The sequence below is a fragment of the Sinohyriopsis cumingii genome, chromosome 16 (genome assembly GCF_028554795.1).
Source record: "Sinohyriopsis cumingii isolate HCF-2022 chromosome 16, ASM2855479v2, whole genome shotgun sequence".
Classification (NCBI taxonomy): domain Eukaryota; kingdom Metazoa; phylum Mollusca; class Bivalvia; order Unionida; family Unionidae; genus Sinohyriopsis; species Sinohyriopsis cumingii.
Window position 1 is genome coordinate 53,640,052 of NC_142976.1, and position 21,328 is coordinate 53,661,379.

The 21,328-nt window shown below is 34.8% G+C and overlaps 1 protein-coding gene across 4 annotated transcripts; it reads left to right on the top strand.

The window, feature by feature from the left end:
• Positions 1–1,142: 1,142 nt before the first annotated feature.
• LOC149780430 (surfeit locus protein 2-like) lies at positions 1,143–20,902 on the top strand. Of its 4 annotated transcripts, none has more exons than XM_089937368.1 (6): positions 1,143–1,258; positions 4,169–4,326; positions 10,060–10,163; positions 13,687–13,854; positions 20,302–20,512; positions 20,795–20,902. In XM_089937368.1, the coding sequence occupies exons 1-6, from the start codon at positions 1,169–1,171 to the stop codon at positions 20,817–20,819; spliced, it is 756 nt and encodes a 251-aa protein (XP_089793494.1). In that variant the 5' UTR covers positions 1,143–1,168; the 3' UTR covers positions 20,820–20,902. The 4 variants fall into 4 exon arrangements, with proteins under 4 accessions (XP_089793494.1, XP_089793491.1, XP_089793493.1 ...); XM_089937365.1 differs by having other exon boundaries at positions 20,302–20,477; XM_089937367.1 differs by having other exon boundaries at positions 20,302–20,471.
• The last annotated feature ends 426 nt before the right edge of the window (positions 20,903–21,328 follow it).

Genomic DNA, 21,328 nt, shown 5'->3' on the forward strand with positions numbered 1-21,328 from the left:
ATGGATTTGCTTACCAGATATCTGCTATATGTCCCTTTTAAATATCTGCTGTACTCCCCTATTGAGCAGCTTCCTTTTCGTACTAGTTCTTTGTATAGTATCAGACATATGAATTATCCTTGAAATCAGCAAGGAAATCACACTGATTCAACTATATTATTGTGATGAATTTCTAAATATAAAATTTATATTTTATTATATTTCTATTGACAAAATTCTAGCACCACTCAAAATGTCAGATAGTGAGATATATCTCTTGTGTTTGGAGGGGGGAAAAACGGGGGAAATGGAACCCATTTTTAATAATAATGATAATTTTAATAATAATAATAATAATAATAATAATAATAATAATAATAATGAGGACTTTGTATAGCGCCTAATCTTTAGAAACTCTAGGCGCTTTCCAACATTAGACAACACCTATAAGATAAAAAAACAACATATAATGATATGATTACAAAAACAAACACCATGCAATTAGAAAACATTAAAAAAAATCATGCTGAGAATGTTTAAGGTAGGAAACATTATTAGGTCTTTAAGTTTGTTCTTGCAGTCGAAATAAGTGAGTTTTGAGAGCACTCTTGAATGTGATCACTGTGTCTTTGTGTCTAAGTTCAATGGGCAATTCATTCCACGTTGTTGGGCACTGGTATGCAAAAGAATGTTGTCCATATGACTTTAATAAAATCGCAGATGAAGGAAAATGTCCCATTGCCTAAATAACACTAATCAATTTTACTTTCATTTTTTCATCTAAACAATATTATTTATATATTATAATAAGTTTAAAAATATGACTGACTTTCACAAGAAAACCCGTAAATTGATATTTCATTGGTGTTTTTTAATACGTTAATTTGAAATTTGCGAAGTTTAGATCAAATGAAGTACAGCGTGAATTTGTATTTAATTACTTTTAACAGCAGATAGAAATACATATATTTGAATTCATTTCCCTATCGCTGTATTATCACACACTATTAACTTTACATTTTCTGTATGTAAACGGCAGACAAATAAGATTCTTGATTTGTGACGTGTTTTAATGTCAGTAAAGGTTTTGAAATCAATTTTAGATAAACCACGTTCTGTCTGGTTTTCTAATGCTATTTCTACTTCCAAATAATTTATCTCATTCGACATAACCGGTCGAAGAAAAAAAATGGCAGAAGAATCTGACTACATAGAGCTAGAATTGCAAAACGTTTTACAGAAGAATCCCAACTTACAGTTTGACAGTGTCAAGAAAAAGGTTAAGCAGTGTTCAAAATGAAGAAAGAACTTGTAACCTTTTAATTTACATAGAGTTCTATGCTCATTTCCAGAGAGAATTATTTTTTCCAACATGACTGGGTCACCTAATTTCGTGTATTTACGTCAATAGGGGTATAATCGGAAGAACCATTTATATTTGTTAGATCTTTTTGACGCACAGTAGACAGTAATGAACTATAAATATATCATCATACGTATCATCTGATCCCTTCACGCCCGTAGTAATAAAATATGATCTCATCCCCTCTCAAAATAAAAACCGTTTTATAGTAAATAACAACCCTAGTCCTACAATGAAGGACATAGCACATGTTGGTTTTGTTTTAGTGCTATGTCTTACTATCCCAATAACGGCCCTTTAAAGCCTGTTCTAATGTCAATTGACATCGGAACGAGTAGTCAAAGTTACAAGAATATCTCACACATTATATATCAACACTCTTCCACTAATTTATGTGTGATTAATATCCTTACTGTGCTGTCTTTATCTTGGCTTAATGAAAAGATGACACTAGCAAATGGACTCATTTTCATGTTCTGTTGACATACATTTGAATTCGCTGTTTTTGTAGGGTTTAACACCATTTTTCAGCACAGGCTATATATATATATATATATAAATATATTAAGATTATGTGGCACTTATCAAACTGAAGTAAAATGTTATAACTTTCTTTTTTGTTGAGATATTATTATTTGATATTATGGTTGCGTTTTTCGTGCTAAATTCATTGCTCTCATTAAATCTGTTGCTTCAGTATTTTCATTTATAAATGAAAAGCATATAAACATTTCACAACTTTTATGACATTTAACTTAATACAAATATATCATGTTAGCAAAAGTTTATATGTCTGTAAAACAACTTCGAAAAAACAAAATATGCAATGTTTATTCATAATTTTCATTGAAACAATGTTGAAAGACCTAATTTTTTTAAATAGGATTCAAGTTGGTTTCATGTTTTAAATCATGTGATGTTATATTTAGCTCCTTGTGGAATTGACCAGGGAATACAGCCATCTTTCACTTAGAACTAATGTTTCAATATCATATACCTGCAGAATAATTTATCACTTTCAGACTATTTTTTGTTTTGTATTTTTAAAACATTATTGATCCTGTCAAATGTTAACAGTGCATTGGGAAATTAAGAACCCACTTTAAGTGTGCATGTAGTTACTTTGCTACACTTGTCACAGTAAAAAAAAAATCATACCGAAACTTTGCATTTGTCTGACAGTGTCATCAGACAGTGTCCCATTACAAAATTGAAACAAATGCAATAGCATAATGAATATAAAGTTGAACATATTTTAAAACCAATGACCGTTTGTCAGTTCAGATATTTACAGCATCGACAACTTGAGCCTATTTGTAGTGGACGAAAATCTATGCTTTGCATGTTCATTTTGCGACTGTATAATGTCTAAACCATACAAGCGTTAATAAAAACTATTTTAAAAAATCATCTGGCACACCAGTTTGTATGAAATTAATAATAAGTTTAGTTTTGGAACATCATTTGTGGAATAGTTGACATCATTACACAACACAGGCATTCACTCATGCACATCTGTCCACCTTCATGCTTGGATTATCTCAGATGACCTCTCTGCAAAGAAAAGTCTATAAGCCAGTTTGTCAGATGCATCAGTCATTCCAGGAGAGTTGCCTTTTGATGCCTAATGAAGAGCCTTTTGTGATTGGTGTTGTAGAAAACATCTCACTCTTTTTCTTTAAAGAGAAACAATGCTCAGTTTCTACTATTAAGGTCTATTGAGCAGCCCTTTCCAACACACTCAAATTTTCTAAAGGTTCTTCCATCAGGATGGATTCATAGGATAGCAGACCTGATCAGGTATTTCAAATTGCAGAGACCAATGTCTCACTCTCAAATGTCTAAATGGGATCTCTCTTGTGTTTTCTGCATTCTAAGTTAAAAAAAACTATGAAACCTTTGGTTAAAGCCTCCTTTGATAATCTTAACCTCAAGACAGTTTTCTTGTTCACATTAGCGATTATGAATTTCTTGGACCCAAATAAAGTTTTGTATGTGTGAATTTCTGCAGATTTTTTCCAAAACATTATAATGCCATAGCTGTTATTTCTGCACGTTTTTTGTACTTACAATAATTACTGTTCACTTATCCAACGGAAATGAGCAGTGTAAGAAAACTGAATTTCATGTTATAAAAGTAAGAGCTTACCATGACCTTGTTCACCAAGCTATTATCATGTGGAAATTGGATGGAAATTGTTGAATAGGACATATTTAATGAAGTAAAGCAAATTGTTGGTTAAATTTGTTTTCTATTAATCATATTTGATGAATGCATTTAGTTGGCTATAAGAATGGCAATTTAATTTGAGTATTTACCCAAGCAACAAATTTTTAAATAATAATGTGGTTTTATTCAGATGTTTAAAATAATAGTTGAGACATAAACTGATAAAGTTAGTGACAGATTGATTTATGAATGGTGAATTTAAGTAAGGAATGTTTACACATCAATTCACATGAAATGTCTTTACCTAAATAATGCCTTACTTGTGAAAACAGCATTTTATTTCCATGATCAAAATGATCAAGTGAATACCTTAAGCTGTAGAAAGTAGTGTTTGCTTAGGAAACACCTGGCACTTGTCTATGAATGGAGACACTTGGCATTTGATAATAGAAAGGAAACACCTGGCAGATGAGCATTTAATACATTGCATTTATTGTGGAAATTTCATGAGGTAGGTAAGAGTAACTGTTATATAAACATGACGGTTTGAATGTATCTGATCTTAAGAAAACATTTCTGCAATTCCCAGTATGATTGAACAAGACATTTACATTATTGTATTGAATAATTTAATATTTAATATTTAATTCTTGCAGATAAGATGCAGTCTATCTGGACATGAAATGCCATGCAGTTTGGATATTGTCAACTCATATTTGCAAGGAAAGAAATACAAAAAGCTGTGTGCCAGCCACCAGTTTGAATATGATGGATTGAAACCACACATCGTGCAGAGCAACAAAAAGGGAAGAGAGTAAGTTATTTCATTCAGAATAGAGAGTAAATTGGCTCTAATGTCTATGTGTCACTGGTATAAGTAAATGAGGAAAATACCAACTGGTATTGGCAAAAAATTACATTTTTCTCACATTAATCCAGTAAATGGGGATTAGAGATTAACAAGTCAACAGCAGAGTTTTAATTCATGTAGTGGTAATGAAAAATAGTGGTGTATGTAAGATGTAGATTTTTAACGTAGATTTTACAAGTTTTCGGTCATATCGCTACAGTGTCTGCATTGTGGCAGTTCATAGTGATGTCTAGCACTGGGGCATCATGCCGCAGGAATGTAGCATATGTCCCACCCAGTCACATTATCCTGACACCAGGCTGACCAGTCCTAATACTAACCTCTTAATGGTGAGCACCAAGCGAGGCAGCTGTTAGTACCATTTTTATAGGTCTTTGGTATGACTCGGCCAGGGTTTGAACCCATGACCTCCCGCATCTGAAGTGGATGCTCTAACCACTTGGCCACCAGAGCGGTCTGATAGACATGTAAATAATATACTGTAATACTTAGACAGTGCATCTTTTGTAAAATATGATGAATGTGAAATACAAATTTGCAATTACATGGAAACGAGTTCAACTTATTTTGGACTTGTTTTAGACGGGAAAAATGAAAATGCCTGCCTTTTTTATGTCAGCTATGAGACAGAATGTATTATGTTAGGTTGTTTGTCTGTTATGAATTTAATTTCTGCATAATGACTCATGTTTGTTCATCGTCTACAGCTACCAAACTCTGTCAGTAGCACTTTGGTCAGGGTCACTTGTCAGAAAAAATGATTTTGCATAATAACTTTATGGCTTTAATAGAAGTTCATGGAGGGCTTGCACTTAAGGTATGGAAGAGTACTATTGATTTTGCATAATAACTATATGGCTTTAATAGAAGTTCATGGAGGGCTTGCACTTAAGGTATGGAAGAGTACTATTGATTTTGGGTCAGAAGGTCAAGGTCATTTTATATTAAGTAAACATAAATTTTGAACCTCGATGAAGTTCCTTGACAAAATTTTGGATGGGAAGCATTTAAGGTAATAAAGGAACCTACAGTTTCTGGGGTCAGAATCATGATCATGGTGAGTCTGATAAAAAAAACAAAATGGTGTCTGCACATTATGTTTAGATCAGGTCTATGTACCGTGAGCAAAAGTCAAGGTCATTGAGACTCCATGATAAAAAATGTCACAAGAAACCCTACTTCAGATATGCTGCTTGAGCCAATCACACAATAATTTGATGAATTTGTGCAGTAGGAAAGCATTGTTATGTGAGAATTGATATGTGAGAATTGATAGGAAAGCATTGATATGTGAGAATTTCCACAAATTATTTAAAGGTCATGCATATGAAAATGCACTTTGCACAGTATACAATTTTTATTTAACTGTTTAAATAAGCAGAATAAATAAGAATCTGAAAACAAATTAAATGGTAAGGATACTTATTTGATCCAAATACCTCTGTCCATTTTAAAGTATCTAGATCAAGGCTAATAACAAATACATAAAAAGTCCCACTAATTATTATTAATGAAGTACCGGTACTACAATTGATACCCTTTCTTTTTTTTGTGGGTGCATGAACTTTGGTCCATTTCCAGATTTAGATTCTAGGCAATGAATGGAGAGAACATTTCTAATTATTTTCAACTTCAAGTCAGTGCTTGTGTGAATGTGTAAATGGTAGAATGAAGAAAACGAAGAATGAAAGTTCTAAGATGATGTCATATGCCAGGTCAGATGAACCACCAAAGAATGAAAGTTCTAAGATGATGTCATATGCCAGGTCAGATGAACCACCAAAGAAGAAACTAAAATTAGATGCAGAGTTATAGAAATCTTGACTGTTACATTAAAGATAGTTACAACACAACACCAAAATGGGATGCAAGTTATGTAACATTACAGAAATTATAGGAAGAATAAACCTTTTATGTCTGAAACTCAGACCTGCCAACCATTTTGATTTTGCCATAAGTCTTATGAAAATTACCCTTAAAATATGGACTTAAGGAATAAAGGCAAAAACTACAGAAAAAATTATTGTTGACAAAAAATCATGATATTTGGTTCATCCATGTTTGATTTGGATCCAGGTTTCATATTAAAATTAGTGGAATTTGTCAGGGAACCAGACTACCTTTACAGTGGTACCTCAGATGCTTTAAACTGCACATATTTTTTCATGTGAAGCATTTGCATGATCAAACTGTTGATTATAGAGATTTTTAAAAATGGCATTCAATGTGCAGTGGTGGCAGGAAGAGTTTTTATGCACAAATTTAATGTTGCATACACCTGCCTAATATAAAAATTCATAAAAAATAAAATACACAAGTGAGATCAAAAAGGTCCATATTTTTGGATAGGTGTAATAAAGGAACACATAAGAATGTCATTCACTTGATCTGACAAGCCAATGGAAATTCATAGAATAAAAAGTTGATGCACCCAACCCCTAAATTTATACATGCATTTTTCATGTCCGAAGGCCATTTTTTGAGAAAACATGGTGCTCACAATGCAAACAAAAGCCCCTTTTCCTGGATGATAATTTGAAAAAAAAACTTTATGTACTTAATGCTATTCAAAATAGCTATCATCCAATCAGTTTTTGAGAAATTCTATTTGCCTTGAACCAATGTGTCTACTGCTATAAGTAGCTAGCTCTGCTTCCTAGCCGACTATTGGTATTTCACTGGCTACATATTGCGCAGTGACTATATGGGGTGTACATGCCTACCCGACTATTGGTATCTCATTGGCTACATATTGCGCAGTGACTATATGGGGTGTACATGCCTACCCGACTATTGGTATTTCATTGGCTACATATTGCGCAGTGACTATATGGGGTGTACATGCCTACCCGACTATTGGTATTTCATTGGCTACATATTGCACAGTGACTATATGGGGTGTACATGCCTAACATCAGTTTCAAGAACAATACAAGCCAGAAAGACCAAATTCACAAATGTGTCCATATCTTTAATTATTACGCAATAATAGCTCAAAAAGTTACACCATACCCTTAAGTTAAGAAATTTGCCAGGAGCCAATATGTGAACTGTCCCCTGCCACCAATGCATGTTGAAGACAAAATGGAAATTAAGCCTCATAAAACGTGTTAATAATCAGCAATGAAAAATAAAAAAGGAATCTTCAGATTCTTATGAATAAAAGCTGGAAGAGACACAGTTATGTTTATTGGACATCACGTGTCAATTTGAGTATGTCTCATGGTGGGAGATATGATTGTCATATGTGAAATGAAAAGAAATCCACAACTTATGTCAAGTTGAGAAATAGCAACAAGCCATTGAGCTGCATAGGGTTTGAAACTGAAGTTTGTGAAACTGTACTAATGGTAAATGTGGTCAGTGTGTACTTTACAACATTTCAGTTGAATATAATGTTTACTGTCACTGCATGTTTCAAATACTGAACTTTTAAAGATGTTTTCCAGTTTTACAATAGCAGTTTATGATATTTTGTTACCCCTTACTGAAAACTGGTCAGACTTACGGAAAAAATCTATTGCCTTACTGAGATGGTCTCATCCGGGTTGGCAGGTCTGGAAACTGATGTTTGAACTTTGCTTTTGACTCACGAAGCTACTAGATCACATGAATTTTGATGCTGAGATATCCTTGTGAACTGGAAAATTCTATAAAAATAAAATAAAGAACAGTTTTCCAACTTGTTGATAGGCTGGCTAATCTAGCTATACCCTTTTGGACGGCAGACAGTGAAAGGGATTCTAAGCACATAACACTTTACATACACAGTGAAAGGGATTCTAAGCACATAACACTGTACATACACAGTGAAAGGGATTCTAAGCACATAATGCTATACATACACAGTAAAAGGGATTCTAAGCACAGAATGCTATACATACACAGTGGAAAGGATTTGAAGCACATAACACTGTACATAGTGAAAGGGATTCTAATCACATGACACTATACATACACAGTGAAAGGGATTCTAAGCAAATAACACTGTACATACACAGTGAAAGGGATTCTAAGCACAGAATACTATACATGCACAGTGAAAGGGATTCTAAGCAGATAACACTATACATGCACAGTGAAAGGGATTCTAAGCACATAACACTATACATACACAGTGAAAGGGATTGAAGCACATAACACTATACATACACAGTGAAAGGGATTCTAAGCACATAACACTTTACATACACAGTGAAAGGGATTCTAAGCAGATAACACTATACATGCACAGTGAAAGGGATTCTAAGCACATAACACTATACATACACAGTGAAAGGGATTCTAAGCACATAACACTATACATACACAGTGAAAGGGATTCTAAGCACATAACACTATACATACACAGTGAAAGGGATTCTAAGCACATAACACTATATATACACAGATAAGGAGCAGGTAGGTCAACAATTGGTTGATTTTACAGCTATAGTGGTAATCATATGAGGACAAAGCAGAGCAGGAAGAAAGATATTCATATGTTGGCCAAGATAGAGAGTTATTAAACATGGGACAGTCGTATTGTTGTTGTAAGGTTTAACGCCATTTTTCAGCACATGATAGACTATACATGGCGGCCAGTATTAATGGTGGAGGAAGAACCTGGGAAAAACCCTGTAAAGAACCACCGACCCATGAGAAGCAACTGGCAAGCTTTTTTACATACCCACATTAGTCGAATCCGAGACTTGAACCCACGCAGGCAGAGGTGAGATGGTAATGATCCGTAACAGAGAGCGCTTTAGACCACTCGGTCACTCGGGGCCCCAGGGACAGTCATATCATGTGTCTGTCAATGTACTCTTGTTAACATCATGACCCATCAAGTATGGCAGTTATTGACAGCTTTAAAATTGGTGGGAATTTTAGTTAAGCAATATATCTGCCAACTTAGTGATTTCTTAGTTGCTTTTGTTGTCTTGTGTTGACATATTCAGGTGTTAAGATTACTCAAAAGAAGCTAATAATTTGTTATATTATAATAATAGTTTAAGTGTGCTTTATTGAAGCCATCATAAATTTAAACTGTCTTCTGTAATGTTTATCTTAAAACCATAAAAGCTGATATGTGTGATAATAATACCCTGCAAAGTTCAAACTTGATCTCTAGGATAATTGTAGCGTGCAAAGTTCAAACATGATCTGTAGGATAACCGTATCGTGTAAAGTTCAAACTTGATCTGTAGGATAACAGTAGCATGCAAAGTTCAAACATGATCTGTAGGACAACAGTAGCATACAAAGTTCAAATATGATCTGTAGGACAACAGTAGCATACAAAGTTCAAACATGATCTGTAGGACAACAGTAGCATACAAAGTTCAAATATGATCTGTAGGACAACAGTAGCATACAAAGTTCAAATATGATCTGTAGGACAACAGTAGCATACAAAGTTCAAACATGATCTGTAGGATAACCGTATTGTGTAAAGTTCAAACTTGATCTGTAGGATAACAGTAGCATACAAAGTTCAAACATGATCTGTAGGATAACAGTAGCATGCAAATTTCAAACATGATCTGTAGAATAAGAATAATAACATACAAAGTACAAACATGTTTTCTTTTTTAGCTGAATTTGTTTAGTTAGTTTACTTTTATTTTGATTGTCAAAGTTTAACAAAAACCAGACATATTCACTATTATAAATGTAATATGCTATTTTTAATAGACATCAGCTTTTCTGCCTTTTGACTCTACGGCACATCAACAGACAGCCTGACCATATTCAGAGGCATATAAATGGACACAGATTTAGAAAAGCACTTGCAAAATGTGAGTAAAACTTGTTCACCCCAATTGTACTCAGAAAACGTGGTCCAGATATTGTCCAAGAAAATAAGATGGGGGAGGGTGTATACACTTGTAAGGCACTTTTTATTTTTTTTTGTGAAAAGTATTTTCACACATAATTTGATCCCCAATGAAAAGAAATTGCTTGCTGCTTGTTCTACTTAAAAAATCTTAAAATACTCAGTACTTTTATTTCTGGAAAAATCCCCAGTAGGTTATGACTTGGATAAGGTGACAGGATTTCATTGATTCGCTAAAATGGAAACAGATTTTACAAATTCATTTCTACCTTAAACTTAAATCCACATTTCATAGATATCTTAGTTGTTATTATGAGTCATTTATTAAAATATCTAACATCTCATACAATGAAATATTTAGTATTAATTGATTGAAAAATGAGAAAACTTCAGATAAATAATGATAATTAGATTAGCTTTACTTCATTCATGTCTTTCCAACTCTTGTTGTGAATGAATCTTTGTATTTCGTTAACATTTCCAGATCAGCCTAAATCAGCTGTCTATATGTCTTTGGGAAAGGCATTAGCTCCCATCTCCTTTCCGTGGTTTAGCCAAGAAAGTGGTTCAAGTGCTGTTTAAAAACAAGCAGCAATGATACTTTTTATGCATCCAGTATAACCACCATTGCAGCTATCTTACAAATCTTGCTACTGCTCAAGAATACTAGAGATGATTTCACTGCTCAGAAGTTAAAAAGAAGGAGCAGTCTTATGTTGGATTTATGGAAATGCTTTGTTTCAATAGAAGAGCAGTCTTATGTTGGATTTATGGAAATGCTTTGTGTCAATAGAAGAGCAGTCTTATGTTGGATATATGGAAATGCTTTGCGTCAGTAGAAGAGCAGTCTTGTGTTGGATTTATGGAAATGCTTTGTGTCAGTAGAAGAGCAGTCTTATGTTGGGTTTATGGAAATACTTTGTGTCAGTAGAAGAGCAGTCTTATGTTAGATTTATGGAAATGCTTTGTGTCAGTAGAAGAGCAGTCTTGTTAGATTTATGGAAATGCTTTGTGTCAATAGAAGAGCAGTCGTATGTTGGGTTTATGGAAATGCTTTGTGTCAGTAGAAGAACAGTCTTATGTTGGGTTTATGGAAATGCTTTGTGTCAGTAGAAGAGCAGTCTTATGTTGGATTTATGGAAATGCTTTGTGTCAGTAGAAGAGCAGTCTTATGTTAGATTTATGGAAATGCTTTGTGTCAGTAGAAGAGCAGTCTTATGTTGGATTTATGGAAATGATTTGTGTCAGTAGAAGAGCAGTCTTATGTTAGATTTATGGAAATGCTTTGTGTCAGTAGAAGAGCAGTCTTATGTTGGATTTATGGAAATGCTTTGTGTCAGTAGAAGAGCAGTCTTATGTTGGATTTATGGAAATGCTTTGTGTCAGTAGAAGAGCAGTCTTATGTTAGATTTATGGAAATGCTTTGTGTCAGTAGAAGAGCAGTCTTATGTTGGGTTTATGGAAATGCTTTGTGTCAGTAGAGCTTCACTCCCTTCATGTTCAAGTATTTTTTTTTTCTTCTTCTGTTTTTGTAACTGCAAGAATAAATGATTTCTGTGAAGATTGTTAGCCAAGAAAGAAGTCACTAGCTTTTGCATAGCCTGCAAAGCATATGTATATAATATGTTTACCCACCCAGACCAGCCTAAATCAGCTGCCACTGTAAGTATATCTTTGGGAAAGGCAGTTATCTCCCATTTTCCTTGCCATGATTTAGCCAAGAAAGTGCTTTTTAAAACTTGCCAGTAACAATGCCACTTTTTAAACTTGCCAGTAACAATGCCACTTTTTATAAGTGTTGTTCATATCAGTATTCAGTTTTTGTGTTTACCATCTGTAATTGTTTACAGGTCCTACTGCAAACTGCACAAACCCAGATCTACCATCACATAATGCACTGGCAGTTCTGGGTCTTTGCAGTTTGTCACGAGTAATTAGTAGAACAAACAACATTGACCCTGATCAGCTGGCACATTATTTTATAGTTTGACTTGAATTGTTAGTGAGGATAGACAGTAGGTCCATTTTTCTGACTGTAGCATGTATAGTCATGGAACTTGATCATTGTATTTGTTGAGAGGACTAATGTACTTGATAACTGTATTTTTTGTGAGGACTAATATACTTGATAATTTTATTTGTTGTGAGGATTAATATACTACTTGATAATTGTATTGTGAGTACTAATATACTTGATAACTGTATTTGTTGAAAGGACTAATATAGTCAGTAATTGTACTTGTTGAGAGAACTAATATGCTTGATAATTTTATTTGTTGTGAGGATTAATATACTTGATAATTTTATTTGGTGAGAGGACTAATGTACATGATAATTTTTTTTGGTGAGAGGACTAATATACATGATACTGTATTTGTTGAAAAGACTAATATGCTTGATAATTTTATTTGTTGAGAGGACAAATATACTTGATAATTTTATTTGGTGAGAGGATTAATATACATGATACTGTATTTGTTGAGAGGACTAACATTTTTACATCCAAGAAAAATAGTTACATTGATTAAGTGATTATGATATCATTCACCACCGAATCCAGCAAGACAGTTAATGAACCAACCTTGTTGGATAAAATTTAAAGTATGGCTTAAGTTTGACCAGTGAAATGGACTTAAAGTTTAGGATTTCTTTATGAAACTATGGTCCAGTCATGCTTTTATGAAATGTAACTACTGTGGGTAAAGTACCAACTTCAGTTTTTTATGATAATCATTTGTAAACCAAGATAAGATAATTGCATTAAACCTGTATCTTGAAACAATTAAATATTTTGAGCCTAACATTTATATGCAGGCCTTACATTTGACCTAATAACAGTTGTCCCAGAGAGATACAAATTTTGAGGATATAATCCATGGCGTAACCATTTGGCTTCTGACTCACCATTGTAATCAATGATGCAACCATTTGGCTTCAGACTCACCATTGTAATCCATGGCATAACCTTTTGGCTTCTGACTCACCACTGCATGATGAATAGGACAAAACTGGTCACATTCGCACAAGTATTGGTCCAAAAACTAAGTCTGAAATGTGAAATTCAGTAAACCCATAAATAAATGATTTTAAAGTAAGTTGAGGAACGATGAACAGTTGACTGACAAATATCAAGCTATAGCTGGTGCTGTCCATATTGCATGCTAAATGTGCAAATTCCCAGTATTGTGTTATGATACCAGTCTCTTGCTACAGTCAACTTACATCAGTTGTATGACTCAATGTTTTAAGTAATAGGAAGTGCATTTTATTCAGTTTATAGGAACAGCTGGTAAATGTTAAAGGACTGATGGGCTGGTGCTCATAAAATAAAACAGATCGGCAGCCAAAATAAATTGTTGAAATACCACTGTAATTGTCAAGCACTGAGCCTAAAGTTACTGAAGTTGAGAAATTTTATAAAAAAGCAGTCTGGTTCTCTTTTGCCAATTACGAACATTTTTGAATATGTTATCAATCTTTTCCAGGGGAGGAGTGCAAGAGAACAGGCCAGGAGTTCAAGCCATATCACAGGCAGAGACGGAGGGATGGACCAGGAGCACATCAAAGCTCACGATCAGAAATTACAACAGATATGGACATGGAGGGGTCAGGGGATGAAAGTGATGTAGATAGCCTAAGTGACTTGTATCCAAGTAAGTATAAAGGTTGAAAATTCACTTTCCTAATTTCTGTGGATGATTGTCAGAACTGTTTACTGCTATGATTTTACCTGAATTTTTATAAAATATTTCATAAAAAGATTTTATGGGTGGTCGTTTTCTGTAAGATGATGCATACCAAAGTTCAGTGCATTTATTATGCCCTTCAGCTCAAGTGCTTGAAAAATAATACTGCACTAAGATCAAGCATCTGTATGATTATGAGTAAGGCTGTTGCATGGCAAATCCCATAAGTTGATAAAAATAAAATAGAGCAATGGTTTTATGCTCTATCTGAATAACAGTTGAGATATCTTAATAGATTTGAAGGAATGCACAAAGAACTGTGATCCATTTCATTCTGACTTATTAGGGGAGGGAAAGGCATTGAATAAGAGGAGCATTCATGCTAGAAATAGCCAAATACATATTTTGTGAATTGCTTCAAAAACTACTGTTAGTCCTGCTGTCAGGCTTGTATGGTATGCTATAGACATTTAGATTAGATTTTTGTCATGGTCAACACGTGTTAGTGATGTTACATAGTGTTGTTCTAGCATTTAATAGACCTGCCAACTCTTGATTTTTGCATAAGTCTTACAAAAATTACCCTGAAAATATGAACTTGTGGAATACAAAATAAAATTACGGAGATATGATTGTGGCAGTAAAATCGGGATAATTGGCTCATCTGTGTTTGATTTGGCTCTGGGTTTCATATTAGATTTAGTAGAGTTAGTCAGGGAACCAGACTAACTTTATAGCAGTACCTCAGATGCTTTAATCTGCAAATATTTTTTCATGCAAAGCATATGCATGATGAAAATGTTGATTATAGCAATTAAAAAAATAGTATCTAGCAAGCAATACATGTTAAAGAAGAAAAGGAAAATAAGCCTGTTAAAAGGTGGTAATAATCAGTGCAGAAGAATATACAGATTCTTATGAATAAAAGCAGGAAGGGAGACATTTAGCAAACATGACATGTTGATATGAGTATGTCTGGTGGTGGGAGATATGATAGCTGCCATGTTAAACAGAAAAAATACAGCAAAAATCCATGAGCTGCATAGTGTTTGGAACGGAAGTATATAATAATAATAATAATGAGGACTTTGTATAGTGTGGTTTGGAACTGTAATTCTTGCCCATTACACTGGTCAACAGTGAAATCATTACTGACTTGAAAAGGCCCTAATCTGTAGTATTTTGGTGTGCCGAACACGAATATAACCGTGAAAAATTTGTATTGGCTCTCGTTTTGAAGATATTCATATACCTCATTTTCTATGTTTCACTGTGTAAATTTCTCCAGTAGGATTGCAGCAACATCCGGAATAATGATGTAACATTGCATAATACCATCATGCTCACATCATCCACAGTTGATTGCATCATTTTCTGATGCAATGCAATACTAATGCCATGCGGCTGCTGAAGTAAGTTGACGTCAGCAGTGTACTATACATGTGTAGGCCTATTATACTAATGCCAGGCGGCTGCTGAAGCTGACGTAAGCAGTGTACTATATAAAGCCCAATCAGATAGGTTCAGCATTTAAAATATTTTAGACGTTGTGCGATACAGTTCAAGCTACTGTTACATAAAACTTATTATTTTATCCATTTACGTACAATAAAGAACAGTAATGCCTCGAAAGTGTGTTAATACCGCGGACAATTTTTGCTATATTTGTGGGGAAGTGACATTTGCCAACCAGAAGAAAAGTATCAATTCTCAAGTGAAGAAGGCATATCATCTTTACTTCGGATGCAAGGTTGGTGACCAAGACAAGCCTTGGGCTCCGCATATATGCTGTGCTACATGTACAACACAGCTTTCACAGTGGTTGAATTGCAAAAGGTCATCAATGCCGTTTGCAGTCCCAATGGTGTGGAGAGAGCCAAGCAACCACCTAAATGACTGTTACTTCTGCTTGGTTCCTCCTCTTTCCGGCGGAATAACGAAGCGAAAGAAGTCGAGAATAGTCTACCCAAACATTCCGTCTGCATTGAGACCAGTTCCACATGGTGAGGGACTTCCTATTCCAGAACCTCCAGCAGAATATTCTCTTGATTCATCTGACGAAGACAAAGGTGAGTCGACCTGTTCTTCTCCTGGTCCATCAGCATGCAGTGATCCAGATTTTCACTGTGGTGCATCATCAACCCCACACAGAATAACACAGGAAGAACTAAATGACCTGATTCGTGATTTGGACTTATCAAAGAACAAGGCAGAATTGCTAGGATCAAGACTCCAACAATGGAATCTTCTAGAAGAAGATGTCACAATTACTGCATATCGAAAGCGCCACCAGCAATTGGAGCCTTTCTTCAGAAAGGAAAGTAATCTGATATTCTGTTCCGATATTGAGGGCCTCATGAATGCTTTAAAAATCACTCATGACCCACAAGAATGGAGACTATTTGTGGACTCTTCGAAACTGAGTCTCAAGGCTGTGCTTTTGCACAATGGAAACATTCTTCCATCTATTCCAGTAGCGTATGCTGTCCACATGAAAGAGACATACGATAACTTAAGGCAGCTACTGAATTCCATTGAGTATAACAAGTACAGCTGGCACCTCTGTGGTGATTTGAAGGTAGTTGCCCTTTTAATGGGACTGCAGCAAGGATATACAAAATACATGTGTTTCTTATGCGAGTGGGATAGCCGAGCAAGGGAAATGCACTACATGAGGAAGGAATGGACTCACAGGCAGAATGTAGCCATTGGAGAGAAGAATATCCAACACCCAGCTCTGGTTGAGGCTCAGAAAATCTTGCTACCACCCCTTCACATCAAACTAGGTTTGATGAAGAACTTTGTGAAAGCCATTGACCGGACTTTGCCAGCATTTCGATACCTGCATGAAAAATTCCCTCGACTCAGCGAAGCAAAGATTAAAGAGGGAGTTTTTGTGGGTCCTCAGATTCGAGAGCTTTTCAAAGATGACCGGTTCAACAACTTGCTGGAAGGTGACGCGAAACAAGCATGGAATGCTTTTCGCCTAGTTTCTACAAACTTCCTCGGAAATGTTAGGGCAGAAAACTATAAGGAACTAGTAGAAGACATGTTGATGAAGTATAAGAAACTTGGCTGCAATATGTCTCTAAAGATTCACTTCCTTCATTCCCATTTGGATTTCTTTCCTAGCAACTGTGGTATTGTTAGTGATGAACACGGCGAACGTTTTCATCAAGATATCGCAACAATGGAACAAAGATACCAGGGAAAATGGTCCACTACAATGCTGGCTGACTACTGCTGGACACTCCTCAGAGATGCTCCCGAACAGCTGTACAAGAGACAGGCGAAGAAATCTAAGATGTAGTCAATGACTTGATTTTTTATAGGTAGGCTATTACAGTTGACCTTTTACTATTGGAATGCATTTCGTTATGTAAACATTAATTTCTTGCAGATTACAAAAAAACTAGAGCCAATTTTGCAATTTGACTGTCATATTCGTGTTCAGCACATAAAAATTGATAAGAATTGACTAATTTTATTTCAGTAACATGACTTTTGTAAAAATTTGTTGTCCAGTGTACCTAAATATTTTTCAACATTACAATTATGATATTTTGTTACACCTCACTGAAAACTGTTCGAACAAAAAATATCAACTGCCTTACTGAGATGCTCTTGTTAGGGTTGGCGGATCTGTTTGAGTATTACTTTGCAGCACTCGGTTTAATTGATAGGATATGGTAAACTTAATATTATTACAGATATATTGTGTGTGTGTGAGGGTGGATGGAATGGTGCTCAAGTGCTTATGTCAGACTTTTGGTTTTAAATACTTTCATTTATTTAATACACAACTACTTAGAAGGCCTTTCAGTGTAGGTACATCATATTATAAGGAAGTAGATCATAAATATAGGTATAACAGGATAGGATAGCATAGCTGATATCAGGATTTGAGCCCAGAACCTCTCCAACCATAGTCAGGCACACCAACTTAGGACTGGAAGGTCTGGACCAGCTTGGCCTTTGATAAGTGGCCTTTTAGTAAGTACTACACTGCCATTTCCTTGCCTTGATATTGGCCCAGTTTTACCTAGTTTGTCATAATAGAACCAACACTCCTTTCCCGTTGCCTTGATTTTGGCTCAGTGTTATCCAGTTTGACACCATAGATCCAACACTCTTCTCCCCTTACCTTGATATTGGCTCAGTGGTAGCAAGTACTACATTCCTTTCCCCTTGCAGCTACACTATGTCAACATCAGATGGTGTCGGCAAATTCCATTTTTCGATAGGCAGTGGACTCTTACCCTACACCCCAACATCAATGTCCAAATATCAAAAATGGGGTGGCAAGGGTCAGAGGAAACTTGGATTTTATCGTTGATACATGTCTCCCATTGTCAAGTTTCCGGTACTGAAAGAAATGTTGACTAAAGTACATGTAACACTAAGAATAACATTATATCATTGTCTATAAAAGCCAACGTTTACAGGAAATGGGCTCAACAATGTTATGATAGAGTTTGGGGCTTCACATAACTGTTGAGTTCTTCTCTTTGATTACAATTAATTGTCAAGAGCAGGGTCAGCATAAGCTAAAAATCGATTTTGTGCACACACACAGAGAGAAATTAACCTTGAACTAATCAGGGTACCAGACAAAGACTGCAAATTCACATGACATTTATTGCTTCCTTTATGCAGAAGGCATTTCGTCTGTTCGACAATAGTTTCATCTGCATAATTAAATAGTGTACAGTTAGTAACATCTGAAGAAATCATTACCAAACATTAACATGTCATCACATAAACGGAGATGTATTATTTTAGAAGAAAGTCAGTTATTCTACTTTGTGACAACAGGTGAGGTGGGGAAAGGGGGGCTTGCTGAACAATTTTATGTAGAAAAGATGAATAAAATAATTTTATGTTGAAAAGACTAGAATAAACAGTGTTTTAACCAAGAAAGAGGTTATTCAGCAGCAGTGGGAAAATGGAACAAATGGAAAGAGAATTATGTATGTACTAAGATTTCAGTGACGTTTTTTAATCATTTTGCAAACTGCATCACAACAATACCCGCTCGCATATCACACTTTTGCCAAAAATAAGAACTATTAATGTATATTCAGTTGAAATAAGTCTTTTATTATAACAAGAACCTTTTAATAATTAATGTTACTTTTAAATGAAGATATTAAATACTTAGAAGTATGTAGCTTTCTTACTATGTACATTAAATATACTTATCACAATAATGATGTTGGCTCAGTGCTAATAAGTGCGCTCCTTTCACCATGCCTTGATATTGACTCAGTGTTAGTAAGTGCCATAACTCCCATCCCCTTGCCTTTATTTTGGCTTAGTGTTTCCAAGATTAATAAAAAGAGTAGAGTTCCTGTGGGTCCTTTAATTCTGGAAAAGGTTTGAAATTGAAAAAATAAATTTCAAGAGCCTTGAAAAGTCATAGAATTAACAAAACCTTGCATAGTTTTGGAAAAGTCATAGAATTTTTGACTATCAAATTTGAAAAATTGACAACTGCTAATTTCATTTTCATGGAGCAGCTAGCACTGAATAAAAAGCTCGTTTAAAAAATGACACAATTACGATTGACAAGCTGTTTAATTTCATATAACAAGAGTAGGTTCCCCTAGCAGTAGATCTCATGTGATTACGTTCTGTTTGATTTGAAAATTCATATGGCCAGCTGTGCTGCTTTGAGCAATTACCACTTGAAAGTCTTACAAAACGAAGATAATTTGTAATGACAATACAAAGATGATGTAGTCCATGAGGTTTTTTTAAACGGCCCTGGAAATATTTTAGAAAAGTCATGGAATTTTGTTTTTGTTAAGTCTACAAGAACCTGAAAGACTGATAAAACCAGCTCTTTGTTGACATCTACTTCTGTTGGGCGAGTCTAGCAGTGCCACAGTAAAAGATGAAACATTTCTAGGAATTAATTCCAATACCCTTTGCACCAGTCATACACACATAACAAGAATTTCAAGTACGTATGTATATAGGATTTAATATAGGATTTAATGGTATGTCAGCACAATTCTTGCTATGTAGTGCCTACTGAAGGAAAGTAAAATTTTGCCAAAATTCCCAGAAAGACAACCTCTACAACCAAAAGTAAAATATTCATCATGGCTGAGTAATAAAAGGTGAATTTGCTTGGTGAAAGGCATGCAAATTAATAACAAAAGAGCTAAAAAGAATATATTCTTAAAATGCAAGGCCAATATTTTTCAATACAAACCACTCTTTTAAAAAGTCCAAGACTCTCTTTGGTGGATAACGTCTTCTTTATGCCTCTCATAGTCCTTCTTTGGACAAGTGGGGATCATTTAATATCTGCATCCTTGGAAGAACTTGAAGAGTTCAATAAACTTGGTAAGTAAGTGGCCTTGCATGTAAAAAGAGAAAGTAAATGACGATCATGTGTATTTTTAGCAGGAGACTTTATGGATGATGAAATGGAGGAGGAGCCGATGGAGGTTGGGGAGATGGCAGGATCAGACCAGAAGGAAAATGAAAATAATTCAGAATCTGATTATGATTTTGAGGACATGAATGAAACTGATCCTTCTTCAGCACCAGCCCAGGGACAGAAAAGAAAAAAGGCATTTGTATGTTTAATTCTCAAGAAACCTGACTACTTAAGGTTTATATATCTATTTTGATCATTAACAGTTAATGTAATGTAATAATGTAATGCCATTTTGAATTAATCCTGCTGTGCTCATTTGAAATCATACATAGTCTTTTACAAGTACCTTGTCCAAGACTTAGTCTCTGAGTACATGAAGTTTAAATTGCACGTAGAACACACACACACACACACACACAAAGAACCAACAGAATTAAGATCTTAAGTATTAAGTTTTGCTTTGTGTTGTGACAAATATTTTTTATTGACACATTATTCTTATTATTATTATTACAGGAAGAAAATTCATCAAAGAAATTGAAAAGCACGAAGAGAGGGAAGAAAAACTTGAAATCAAATGTGTCATAGTGGAAAAGTTCAGTAAATTTGAAGAAACAAACAAAATAGTCTTTATATTTCATTTGTCTTTTAAAAGTTCTGGATAATTATCCTAAAAGACTTTCTCAGCTTCCTTTACTGTCATTGTACAATGAAACCTCATGAGTTTTAGAGAAATTTATGTTTGTAGTACTTGAAGGTCTTAAAGGAGAATGTACTGAGAAAACTACATTAGTGGACAACTCTGTATTGAGAACTCCAACTAATAAAAGATATTAACTCATTCGGCCCCAATCCCGCCTGTAGGCTTAATGAGGCTTACCCTATTTCCAAGCTCTGCAGCATCAAGGTCATTTAAGATAAACCAGAGTGGGTGGTATTAGAAAAAAGCAGACAGATCTAGCTCTACAATGATACAAAATAATCAGGAAGTTCTAGTTGCACTACAAATTACAGAGGGAAAAACCAGATTTTTAGGACCTGTTTTTTTTT